Here is a 12,987-nt window from a genome sequence, read left to right as displayed (position 1 = left end):
AGGCTCCCTGCCCCTCCCCCCACAGCTGGCTTGCGAGTTTACTTTCCCTTTACATGGCGCTGCCCGAGGCGAGTGCATAATGCTGAGTAACACAAGCTGCGTTTGCTATCGGTTTTATTGGTGCTTCTCGGTGGGGAACAGAAGTGACTTATTACTGAGGAATTCAGATGCCCAGCGGCCACAGCGACTGGTCTCAGCCTCCATTGGCTCTTGGGATCACATGTGCCTCTCAGTGCGCTTAGGAGCGATATTCTGTAAGAAAGAAACCAGAATCCATCAGTGGATTCTCCATAGTTGTACAATAGCGCCCCCTGGTTATAGACTAGGTATAGCAGCCCCCCCTCTCATAGGAGATCACCAGCCATTTAAAAGCAGTACAAGTATTGGACCCCTTATCCGGAAACCCATTATCCAGAAAGTTCCGAATTACGGAAAGCCCATCCTTTTTCTCTGTAATAATAAAACAGTACCTGTACTTGATCCCAACTAAGATATAATTACCCCTTATTGGGGCAGAACAGCCCTATTGGGTTTATTTAATGGTTAAATGATTCCCTTTTCTCTGTAATAATAAAACAGTACCTGTACTTGATCCCAACTAATATAATTACCCCTTATTGGGGGCAGAACAGCCCTATTGGGTTTTTTTCATGGTTAAATGATTCCCTTTTCTCTGTAATAATAAAACAGTACCTGTACTTGATCCCAACTAAGATATAATTACCCCTTATTGGGGGCAGAACAGCCCTATTGGGTTTATTTAATGGTTAAATGATTCCCTTTTCTCTGTAATAATAAAACAGTACCTGTACTTGATCCCAACTAAGATATAATTACCCCTTATTGGGGGCAGAACAGCCCTATTGGGTTTATTTAATGGTTAAATGATTCCCTTTTCTCTGTAATAATAAAACAGTACCTGTACTTGATCCCAACTAAGATATAATTACCCCTTATTGGGGCAGAACAGCCCTATTGGGTTTATTTAATGGTTAAATGATTCCCTTTTCTCTGTAATAATAAAACAGTACCTGTACTTGATCCCAACTAAGATATAATTACCCCTTATTGGGGGCAGAACAGCCCTATTGGGTTTATTTCATGGTTAAATGATTCCCTTTTCTCTGTAATAATAAAACAGTACCTGTACTTGATCCCAACTAAGATATAATTACCCCTTATTGGGGGCAGAACAGTCCTATTGGGTTTATTTAATGGTTAAATGATTCCCTTTTCTCTGTAATAATAAAACAGTACCTGTACTTGATCCCAACTAAGATATAATTACCCCTTATTGGGGGCAGAACAGCCCTATTGGGTTTATTTAATGGTTAAATGATTCCCTTTTCTCTGTAATAATAAAACAGTACCTGTACTTGATCCCAACTAAGATCTAAGGTCCCCAGCATTCTGGATAACGGGTCCCATACCTGCATTTGTTTATATCCCTTTCTGTTCTGACTCAGGCAACAATGTAGCAGAGGCCAGATATCTTTCTAGGAGTGTTAATAATCAGCTATAACTGTTTCAGGAGTCAGAACCACCCAGGCAGAGAATAGACATGGCTGCCACAATTCTATTCCAGTAGCCGAGGGCTCCCTCAGGGCCTCAGGCAGAGATTTCAAATGCCCAACTGCCAAACTGTTGCTGCAGGAAAGCACTCAAATACATGGGTCCAAAGCCCAAAATAAAGGGGAAATAAACCTACACTATTGTATCTGTATATCTATATATATCTATAATACACTTACCCGAGCCATAGGCTCTCCACATCATTCTAGTGATATTGGCTCTGCTGGTTCTGGTTCTTGTAGCGGTACCAGTTCTCCTCCTGCGGCGCTGAGTCCGGCTACGGTGAGTAGCCCCCTGGCTACGCTGCCTTCTCTGGGTGCCCATTGCCCTCCTTGTTCTTGTCCTTCTGGACTCGGTGCTGACTCTGCTCATTTTCTGAGGGGGTTCTGGATCTGACCAAGAGGCAGCAGAACTTTCCGGCCCGGTGGCTAATGATGCAGGTAAACACAGGCTCCTCTGGGACAGTTGTCACTTGTCTGTTGATGATGTCACCCACGCTAAAGTCACATGGTGTGTCTGTCAGACCGTACCAAATGCAGGTAAAAGCAGGTAAAGGTACAGGATTCAAGGGTAAATAAACCCTTTATAACACTGTTACTCCCCCATAGGTTACTAAAATATATCAGGCCAACTCCCAGTATATTCTCAATATATTATCAAGGGTTAAAGCAACTGTGAGCTGTAGTTCAGCAACATCAGTGTCATCACTTTTCCATCTTTGCCCCAATCAGTCTGCCTGGTGGGGGGCAGTAGTACCCCATTAATGATAGTGGGAGTCCCTGACAGTAGTACCCCATTAATGATAGTGGGAGTCCCTGGCAGTAGTACCCCATTAATGATAGTGGGAGTCCCTGGCAGTAGTACCCCATTAATGATAGTGGGAGTCCCTGACAGTAGTAACCCCATTAATGATAGTGGGAGTCCCTGGCAGTAGTACCCCATTAATGATAGTGGGAGTCCCTGACAGTAGTACCCCATTAATGAGAGTGGGAGTCCCTGGCAGTAGTAACCCCATTAATGAGAGTGGGAGTCCCTGGCAGTAGTACCCCATTAATGATAGTGGGAGTCCCTGACAGTAGCACCCCATTAATGAGAGTGGGAGTCCCTGGCAGTAGTACCCCATTAATGATAGTGGGAGTCCCTGACAGTAGTACCCCATTAATGAGAGTGGGAGTCCCTGACAGTAGTACCCCATTAATGATAGTGGGAGTCCCTGGCAGTAGTACCCCATTAATGAGAGTGGGAGTCCCTGGCAGTAGTACCCCATTAATGATAGTGGGAGTCCCTGACAGTAGTACCCCATTAATGAGAGTGGGAGTCCCTGACAGTAGTAACCCCATTAATGATAGTGGGAGTCCCTGACAGTAGTACCCCATTAATGATAGTGGGAGTCCCTGGCAGTAATACCCCATTAATGATAGTGGGAGTCCCTGACAGTAGTACCCCATTAATGATAGTGGGAGTCCCTGGCAGTAGTAACCCCATTAATGATAGTGGGAGTCCCTGACAGTAGTAACCCCATTAATGATAGTGGGAGTCCCTGGCAGTAGTAACCCCATTAATGATAGTGGGAGTCCCTGGCAGTAGTACCCCATTAATGAGAGTGGGAGTCCCTGACAGTAGTACCCCATTAATGATAGTGGGGAGTCCCTGACAGTAGTAACCCCATTAATGATAGTGGGAGTCCCTGACAGTAGTACCCCATTAATGATAGTGGGAGTCCCTGGCAGTAGTAACCCCATTAATGATAGTGGGAGTCCCTGACAGTAGTACCCCATTAATGATAGTGGGAGTCCCTGACAGTAGTACCCCATTAATGATAGTGGGAGTCCCTGACAGTAGTACCCCATTAATGATAGTGGGAGTCCCTGACAGTAGTACCCCATTAATGATAGTGGGAGTCCCTGACAGTAGTACCCCATTAATGAGAGTGGGAGTCCCTGACAGTAGTACCCCATTAATGATGTGGGAGTCCCTGACAGTAGTAACCCCATTAATGATAGTGGGAGTCCCTGACAGTAGTACCCCATTAATGAGAGTGGGAGTCCCTGACAGTAGTACCCCATTAATGATAGTGGGAGTCCCTGACAGTAGCACCCCATTAATGATAGTGGGAGTCCCTGACAGTAGTACCCCATTAATGATAGTGGAGTCCCTGACAGTAGTACCCATAATGATAGTGGGAGTCCCTGACAGTAGCACCCCATTAATGATAGTGGGAGTCCCTGACAGTAGTACCCCATTAATGATAGTGGGAGTCCCTGACAGTAGTACCCCATAATGATAGTGGGAGTCCCTGACAGTAGTACCCCATAATGATAGTGGGAGTCCCTGACAGTAGTACCCATTAATGAGAGTGGGAGTCCCTGACAGTAGTACCCCATTAATGATAGTGGGAGTCCCTGACAGTAGTAACCCCATTAATGATAGTGGGAGTCCCTGACAGTAGTACCCCATTAATGAGAGTGGGAGTCCCTGACAGTAGTACCCCATTAATGATAGTGGGAGTCCCTGACAGTAGCACCCCATTAATGATAGTGGGAGTCCCTGACAGTAGTACCCCATTAATGATAGTGGGAGTCCCTGACAGTAGTACCCCATTAATGATAGTGGGAGTCCCTGACAGTAGTACCCCATTAATGATAGTGGGAGTCCCTGACAGTAGTACCCCATTAATGAGAGTGGGAGTCCCTGACAGTAGTACCCCATTAATGATAGTGGGAGTCCCTGACAGTAGTACCCCATTAATGATAGTGGGAGTCCCTGACAGTAGTACCCCATTAATGATAGCCCTATTAGCACCATTATCCATATTAGTAATGTCATTTTTGTGCATAATGTAACAATAAGACGATATACAAAAACACAATTACTGTAATGGAGGTTTTTATTCACATAACATTATTAATGTACAAACTGAGCTTTCTGTATTTACTGTTAGTAACACAAACAGTTTCACATAACCATTGAAAAGGCACTAGAAAAAAAAAACTTAGGGGGCTGTTCCTGCTGAATTGTGCTTAGTACAGGGGAATCCCTATGTGCCATAGTTTTATGGTATCTCTCTGTACAGGCTATGAGCAAACTTAGGGGGCTGTTCCTGCTGAATTGTGCTTAGTACAGGGGAATCCCTATGTGCCATAGTTTTATGGTATCTCTCTGTACAGACTATGAGCAAACTTAGGGGGCTGTTCCTGCTGAATTGTGCTTAGTACAGGGGAATCCCTATGTGCCAAGTTTTATGGTATCTCTCTGTACAGGCTATGAGCAAACTTAGGGGGCTGTTCCTGCTGAATTGTGCTTAGTACAGGGGAATCCCTATGTGCCATAGTTTTATGGTATCTCTCTGTACAGGCTATGGGCAAACTTAGGGGGCTGTTCCTGCTGAATTGTGCTTAGTACAGGGGAATCCCTATGTGCCATAGTTTTATGGTATCTCTCTGTACAGGCTATGAGCAAACTTAGGGGGCTGTTCCTGCTGAATTGTGCTTAGTACAGGGGGTCCCTATGTGCCATAGTTTTATGGTATCTCTCTGTACAGGCTATGAGCAAACTTAGGGGGCTGTTCCTGCTGAATTGTGCTTAGTACAGGGGAATCCCTATGTGCCATAGTTTTATGGTATCTCTCTGTACAGGCTATGGGCAAACTTAGGGGGCTGTTCCTGCTGAATTGTGCTTAGTACAGGGGAATCCCTATGTGCCATAGTTTTATGGTATCTCTCTGTACAGGCTATGAGCAAACTTAGGGGGCTGTTCCTGCTGAATTGTGCTTAGTACAGGGGAATCCCTATGTGCCATAGTTTTATGGTATCTCTCTGTACAGGCTATGAGCAAACTTAGGGGGCTGTTCCTGCTGAATTGTGCTTAGTACAGGGGAATCCCTATGTGCCATAGTTTTATGGTATCTCTCTGTACAGGCTATGGGCAAACTTAGGGGGCTGTTCCTGCTGAATTGTGCTTAGTACAGCAAAAGTTTCACCTCATCAGAATCCATTTGCCTCCCTGTAGGGGACGGGGCATTCCAGATATGGCAGTTTTTACCCTTTAAAGGGCAAGTACTATGATATTTGCTTAATTGTTACACCCAGTGGGATATTCTGTATCTGACAAAGGGGCAATAACCCGTGGGGAGCCCCAAAAGGCTCAGATCCTGCTTCTTCGTTTGGCCCTAGACATGAGTTGTTAGTCGCACTCCTGGCCAACTGTACCGGCTAACGGGCCACCACCCGCACATACACGCCGTCCTTAGGTCTCAGTGTTGTCATGGCGCTGAGCTGGAGCGGGATCTGCATTGGAGACAAAATGGCGTATAATGAGTTTCCTACAGGGGTTTTATGTGGTTTACAGGGGTAGTTATGTAGTATGGGGGGGTCGGGGTAGTTATGTAGTATGGGGGGGGGTCGGGGTAGTTATGTAATATGGGGGGGTCGGGGTAGTTATATAGTATGGGGGGGGGTCGGGGTAGTTATGTAGTATGGGGGGGGGGGTCGGGGTAGTTATGTAGTATGGGGGGAGGGTAGTTATGTGATATAAGAGGGGGGGGGGGTCTAAGCTCCTCACCTGAGTAAGGTCACATGTCTGAAAGCGGAACTTCCTCAGGACTCGGTACAGGGTGATCTTGGCTTCCAGTAAGGCGAGTCTCATCCCGATGCAGCTACGGGGCCCGGCCCCAAAGGGGAGGAACAGGAATGGGTGCCGCTTCTGCTTCTCTTCTGCCGTAAATCTGCCAAGTGAGGGCAACTATGAGCCGAGGATAGTGCCAAATCTGTGGCTCAAACAGTGGGTGGAGCTAGAATACTGTGATGGAAACTTCTAAGGGGAGGGGCAAGGAGTCTGTAACTGGGGCTGTGGGTGGGATTAGAATACTCTGATGGAGGCTTACAGTGGGAGAGCCAGGAGTCTGTAACTCGGGCTGTGGGTGGGACTAGAATACTCTGATGGAGGCTTACAGTGGGAGAGCAAAGAGTCTGTAACTCGGGCAGTGGGTGGGACTAGAATACTCTGATGGAGGCTTACAGTGGGAGAGCAAGGAGTCTGTAACTCGGGCAGTGGATGGGAGTATAAAACTATGATGGAGGCTTACAGTGGGAGAGCAAGGAGTCTGTAACTCGGGCAATGGGTGGGACTAGAATACTCTGATGGAGGCTTACAGTGGGAGAGCAAAGAGTCTGTAACTCGGGCAGTGGGTGGGACTAGAATAGTCTGATGGAGGCTTACGGTGGGAGAGCAAGGAGTCTGTAACTCGGGCAATGGGTGGGAATAGAATACTCTGATGGAGGCTTACAGTGGGAGAGCAAGGAGTCTGTAACTCGGGCAGTGAGTGGGACTAGAATACTCTGATGGAGGCTTACGGTGTGAGAGGTAAGGAGTCTGTAACTTGGCAATGGGTGGGACTAGAATACTCTGATGGAGGCTTACAGTGGGAGAGCAAGGAGTCTGTAACTCGGGCAGTGGGTGGGACTAGAATACTCTGATGGAGGCTTACAGTGGGAGAGCAAGGAGTCTGTAACTCGGGCAGTGGGTGGGACTAGAATACTCTGATGGAGGCTTACAGTGGGAGAGCAAGGAGTCTGTAACTCGGGCAGTGGGTGGGACTAGAATACTCTGATGGAGGCTTACAGTGGGAGAGCAAGGAGTCTGTAACTCGGGCAGTGGGTGGGACTAGAATACTCTGATGGAGGCTTACAGTGGGAGAGCAAGGAGTCTGTAACTCGGGCAGTGGGTGGGACTAGAATACTCTGATGGAGGCTTACAGTGGGAGAGCAAGGAGTCTGTAACTCGGGCAGTGGGTGGGACTAGAATACTCTGATGGAGGCTTACAGTGGGAGAGGCAAGGAGTCTGTAACTCGGGTTGTGGGTGGGACTAGAATACTCTGATTGGAGTTTATGGTTTAAAAAGTGGGTGGGGCTAGAACAATCTGATGAAAGCTTAGAGTGGAAGGGGCAAAGAATCTGTAACTCCACTTAAATCTCACAAGGAGCACTTTAAGCCAATCAGAGGGCCAGACGTATTATTAACACATTACCTCTCAGGATTAAATTTTTCTGGCTCGTGCCAAAACCGCGGATCATTCTGCAAGCACCCTATGGGAATCTCCACCACGGCGCCAGCCGGGATACCCAGTCCCATCACCGTGCAATCCCGGGCGGCTTCCCTGGCAAACCTGCGCAACGTAGACCAGTTAGAGCAAAGCCTTGTGCATCAGTATTGCCTTCCCCTGACACACGGCTACAGTCTGTGTGTGAATGGCTGCAACTCATACAAGGTTTAATCCATGTCTACTTATATACCCGAGCCTGACCCGCCCCATCTCTGATGTCACAGGGGGGTGGGGCAGGCACACACCTATTAACAGACGCTGCCAGGAGTGAAAATGGGGCACAGTTAGTCCTCTATCAAAAGAAACACAGGATTTCTTGTCTCCTTTTTTGTAAACATGATGTTCCAGTGTCTGACTTCCTCTCTCAGAAACAGCCTTAATTCCCAGGGCCGGAGTCTGCGCAGTTCTCTCCTCTCTCTCCCCACCCACCAGAATGCTAAGAACTCCCCCCCCCCCTAGGAATGTGTGATCTCAGCTATAACAGCTCGAGCTGCAGCAAGAAGCTACTTAAAATGGCCGCTGCTATCTTAAGCAAAGGGAGAAAGCTTCTAAAGCCGTTTGCTCAGGTATGGTAATGCTTTCTGCAGAATAAATATAGGGTTCTAGGTGGCACTAATGTGGCAAATCTATTGGCAGTAAAATGCCCCAGTGAAGGCATTTGCTATACAGCGGCTGTCCCCTCCCCCCCCCCCATGGTACCTGTATGCCGGCGGGTACATACGCAGGGTCTCATTGATCACCATCTCCATATAGGGCAGGTCATGCACCGTATTGTAATCTGCTTCTTCCTGCAACAGGACACGTAAACTATATTTTGTGTATAGTTTGTGCAATGAAGAATGCAGGCTTACACAGGCAGATCCTGCTCGGACTGAGCCGTGTAAGGGCTAGACTGAGCTCAGGACAGGAGGTTAGCAGGAAAAAAAATATGTTTCTCCAGCTGAATGCACAGCTAGAGCAGCGTTTCTAAGGGAACCACCAGTGCCGGCTCTTCATTGGCTGCTAGACTGGAGCATGTGTTTGGTAACCTGAGATAAGAAGAACTGAGCATGTAATCTATAAAGGCTGGAGTGGGCAGATGTCTAACATAATGGCCATAACACTACTTCCTGCTTTACAGCTCTCTAAGCTGTTAGCAGTCAGTAACCAATCAGTGACTCTAGGGGGGGCCATATGGGACATAGCTGTTCAGTTAGTTTGCATTAGAATCTGACCTGACAGTTACTGTATGTCCCATGTGGTCCCCCCTCTAAAGTCACTGACTAACTAACGGGTTAGAGAGCTGAAAGCAGGAAGTAGTGTTCTGGCTATTATGTTAGACATCTGCTTATTTCAGCCTTTATAGATGACATTTTTGCCTAAATAACTGTATAACAAATCTTTTTTTATATTTTTTTCACTGAACTGCCCTCATAGAGACATAGAGGGGCCCTTTAAGACTGCCCATTAATGAACCCCACTGGGTTGGGCTTCCCAGACAGACTTACATGCTCTTGGCTAAACTCATCCACCTCCTTGAGCAGCTTCTCCTGGCAGTCTGGGTGGGTGGCCAACAGGTAGGAGGCGAAGGACAGAAGGCTGCAAGTGGTCTCGTATCCAGCGATGAGGAAGATGAAGGCTTGGCCCAGGATCTCCTCCTCGTTCAGTGTTTTCTGGGTGGATTTCCTGGGTGGATCCTGACCCCGGTCCTGGTTCTGTGGTACGGAGAGATCTGCTTGGTTGACTATGTCGAAGTGATCCACTGAAACATGGCCGGCTGAGTCACGGGCATCCAACATGAGCTGCAGGAAGTCCCGGCGTCTCTGGGAGGGGGGAGAAATAGATAATATAGACACCATCATATCGCAACAACCACCCACTAATTATGTGTGGGGTAACAATAGTAACATAGTAAGTTGGGTTGAAAAAAGACATACGTCCATCACGTTCAACCCTAATGCCTATATATAACCTGCCTAACTGCCAGTTGATCCAGAGGAAGGCAAAAACCCCATCTGAAGCCTCTCTAATTTGCCCCAAATGTAAAAGACTTGGAGAGCAACACAAGCACCATAAACATTCATGGAGGAGCCAAATAAGGGCTGTGATTGGCTATTAGGCAGCCTCTATGCACCCTATCAGCTTACAGGGGGCTTTATTTGGTAGGAAATCTTGTTTTTATTCAACCAAAACTTGCCCCCAAGTCAGGAATTCAAAAATAACTCCCTGGTTTGGGGGCACTGAGAGCAACATCCAAGGGGTTGGGGAGCAACATGTTGCCCCGGAGCCACTGGTTGGGGATCACTGGTGTTGGGGGTCAATATACCCCTCTTTTTGATATGAGCTCCTTCAGTTGGGCTTTTGCCCCATGGCAGAAGGACCCTGGGGCAAGTAGCCTGCGGGAGAGTGAGTTGGACCAGAAGGCTGGTTGGGTGACCGTGGGTCATTTTACTCTTGGGTGGTGACCCGCCCACTATGGAAAGCAAAGGGACTTCTAGTTCCAGAATCCACCACTTCACAATAGAACAAAGTGAGGGAAGGGGACACTGTGAGCCTAAGGGGGCGTGGAGCCGCTTGTCCCAGCAGGCACCATGGTTTCCTTTCAAACCCTGGGATCAGGTGTATGTGTCTATATTATTATTATTATTATTGTATATATATATATATATATATGTACTAGAAGCTCATCCCAACTGAATACGCTCATGCCAAAAACAGAGGCATATTTTCCCTTTAATACTTCAATATTTCCACAGGCCCCTCCCCAAATGTTCTGCCTCCTCCCTTGTGTTTGCTGAGCGGCTCACAGGGACCCATCAAAGCAGCACAATCATCCAACTCAAAGATCCCATTGAATGAGGTTGTGCTGCCCGTTCTGTAACCTTGGGAGGGGCAATTAATTCAATTGCCCCATTTTATTCTCTGCCTGCCAAAAAACTGGTAATGGGATCCATGTTCTTATTTACTTTTAATGCCTTTATTAAATATCAACCTGGAAAGGTAAATGAATGGAGATCTTACAACCTAGTGGGGGCGCTCAATACAAATTTACCTTTATCTACATGTGTGTGTATCTGAAGCTTTATGTCACAAAGGGTAAATATACCACTTATAGACATTTTCCATTTGTATTCTCTTAAATAGACCACAAAACATGAGAATACAGCTTAGTATGTGCCCAGAGCATTCCTTTGTATTTATACAGAGAAAGAATGTTCTGGGCACACAATAAGCTGTACCCCCATACTGTACTGTCTAAGGGAAACACTATGGCACCCCCTACCCATATGTATAAATACAAATATACAGAGAAAGAATGTTCTGGGCACACAATAAGCTGTACCCCCATACTGTACTGTCTAAGGGAAACACTATGGCACCCCCTACCCATATGTATAAATACAAATATACAGAGAAGGAATGTTCTGGGCACACAATAAGCTGTACCCTCATACTGTACTGTCTAAGGGAAACACTATGGCACCCCCTACCCATATGTATAAATACAAATATACAGAGAAGGAATGTTCTGGGCAGTACAATACAATAGCTTATTGTGTGCCCAGAACATTCCTTCTCTGTATATTTGTATTTATACATATGGGTAGGGGGTGCCATAGTGTTTCCCTTAGACAGTACAGTATGGGGGTACAGCTTATTGTGTGCCCAGAACATTCCTTCTCTGTATATTTGTATTTATACATATGGGTAGGAGGTGCCATAGTGTTTCCCTTAGACAGTACAGTATGGGGGTACAGCTTATTGTGTGCCCAGAACATTCCTTCTCTGTATATTTGTATTTATACATATGGGTAGGGGGTGCCATAGTGTTTCCCTTAGACAGTACAGTATGGGGGTACAGCTTATTGTGTGCCCAGAACATTCCTTCTCTGTATATTTGTATTTATACATATGGGTAGGGGGTGCCATAGTGTTTCCCTTAGACAGTACAGTATGGGGGTACAGCTTATTGTGTGCCCAGAACATTCCTTCTCTGTATATTTGTATTTATACATATGGGTAGGAGGTGCCATAGTGTTTCCCTTAGACAGTATATCTAAAGCTTCATTAGAAACTTTCAGGTAATTATTCAGGCTTCATTAGAAGCTTCTATTCTCAGTACCACAAACAAAATGAACCCCAGAGCGAGGGCCAAAGGGCACGGATTTGGCACCGGCACAAAATGTCACGTTTGTCTCAGTAATGAACTCAATTACTGTCGTTATTAAAGCCGCGGCGCAGGCAGAAATGAGATGGCGGGTACCTCGTTAGGCGGCTGATTCTCTCGGAAAGCGATGATGTCCCTAATGACCTTGAGGAAGAAGCTGTTTATTCGGTCACGGTGTTTATTGGGAAGCCGGCGGGCGATGGGGATCATGATAGACGGAAACGCCACTGGCGCGGGGGGGGGGGGGGAGAGGATGAGATTTTAATGAGCAGGAGAACAGTAAAAGGAGATCTGTATTTGTATAAAGTACGTACAGAGAATATAGATACTCCCCACACTATTGGGGGGCTGCCATGTGTCTGATCCCCCCCCATTGTAAGCAGCAGTCCTGCCCTGCTTTATGGCTGAGATTCTAGCTATCTGTATAACAGAGCATTCTGTCACAGTGTCACAGATCCTATCTGATCCCCCCCATTGTAAGCAGCAGTCCTGCCCTGCTTTATGGCTGAGATTCTAGCTATCTGTATAACAGAGCATTCTGTCACAGTGGCACAGATCCTATCTGATCCCCCCATTGTAAGCAGCAGTCCTGCCCTGCTTTATGGCTGAGATTCTAGCTATCTGTATAACACAGCATTCTGTCACAGTGGCACAGATCCTATCCCCCCCCATTGTAAGCAGCAGTCCTGCCCTGCTTTATGGCTGAGATTCTAGCTATCTGTATAACACAGCATTCTGTCACAGTGGCACAGATCCTATCTGATCCCCCCCATTGTAAGCAGCAGTCCTGCCCTGCTTTATGGCTGAGATTCTAGCTATCTGTATAACAGAGCATTCTGTCACAGTGGCACAGATCCTATCTGATCCCCCCCCATTGTAAGCAGCAGTCCTGCCCTGCTTTATGGCTGAGATTCTAGCTATCTGTATAACAGAGCATTCTGTCACAGTGGCACAGATCCTATCTGATCCCCCCCATTGTAAGCAGCAGTCCTGCCCTGCTTTATGGCTGAGATTCTAGCTATCTGTATAACAGAGCATTCTGTCACAGTGGCACAGATCCTATCTGATCCCCCCATTGTAAGCAGCAGTCCTGCCCTGCTTTATGGCTGAGATTCTAGCTATCTGTATAACACATTTGTATAACAAAACATTCTGAATAATCCTTCT

The 12,987-nt window shown here is 46.7% G+C and overlaps 1 protein-coding gene and 1 long non-coding RNA gene across 4 annotated transcripts in view; both read right to left on the bottom strand.

Annotated features, from left to right (window-relative positions):
* Positions 1–97: 97 nt before the first annotated feature.
* LOC116409457 lies at positions 98–2,063 on the bottom strand. The gene is made up of 2 exons (XR_004221857.1): positions 1,752–2,063; positions 98–252 (listed from the first exon to the last, which is right to left on the bottom strand). It is a non-coding gene; the product is annotated as an uncharacterized LOC116409457 (long non-coding RNA).
* A 2,378-nt stretch (positions 2,064–4,441) lies between these two features.
* tbxas1 (thromboxane A synthase 1) overlaps positions 4,442–12,987 on the bottom strand; it is a 31,537-nt gene continuing 22,991 nt past the window's right edge. For 2 of the 3 annotated variants that reach the window (XM_031897748.1, XM_031897749.1), the window contains exons 9-14: positions 11,917–12,047; positions 9,161–9,475; positions 8,373–8,461; positions 7,599–7,736; positions 6,133–6,295; positions 5,464–5,858 (exon numbers count right to left, since the gene is read on the bottom strand). In XM_031897748.1, the coding sequence (XP_031753608.1) occupies positions 5,784–5,858; positions 6,133–6,295; positions 7,599–7,736; positions 8,373–8,461; positions 9,161–9,475; positions 11,917–12,047 (911 nt within the window). In that variant the 3' untranslated portion in view covers positions 5,464–5,783. 3 annotated transcript variants of the gene reach the window in all.

Source organism: Xenopus tropicalis, chromosome 3 (genome assembly GCF_000004195.4).
Source record: "Xenopus tropicalis strain Nigerian chromosome 3, UCB_Xtro_10.0, whole genome shotgun sequence".
NCBI classification, from domain to species: Eukaryota; Metazoa; Chordata; class Amphibia; order Anura; family Pipidae; genus Xenopus; species Xenopus tropicalis.
Note: the sequence above shows the minus strand (reverse complement) of the source record. Positions and strands in the feature narration are given on the sequence as shown.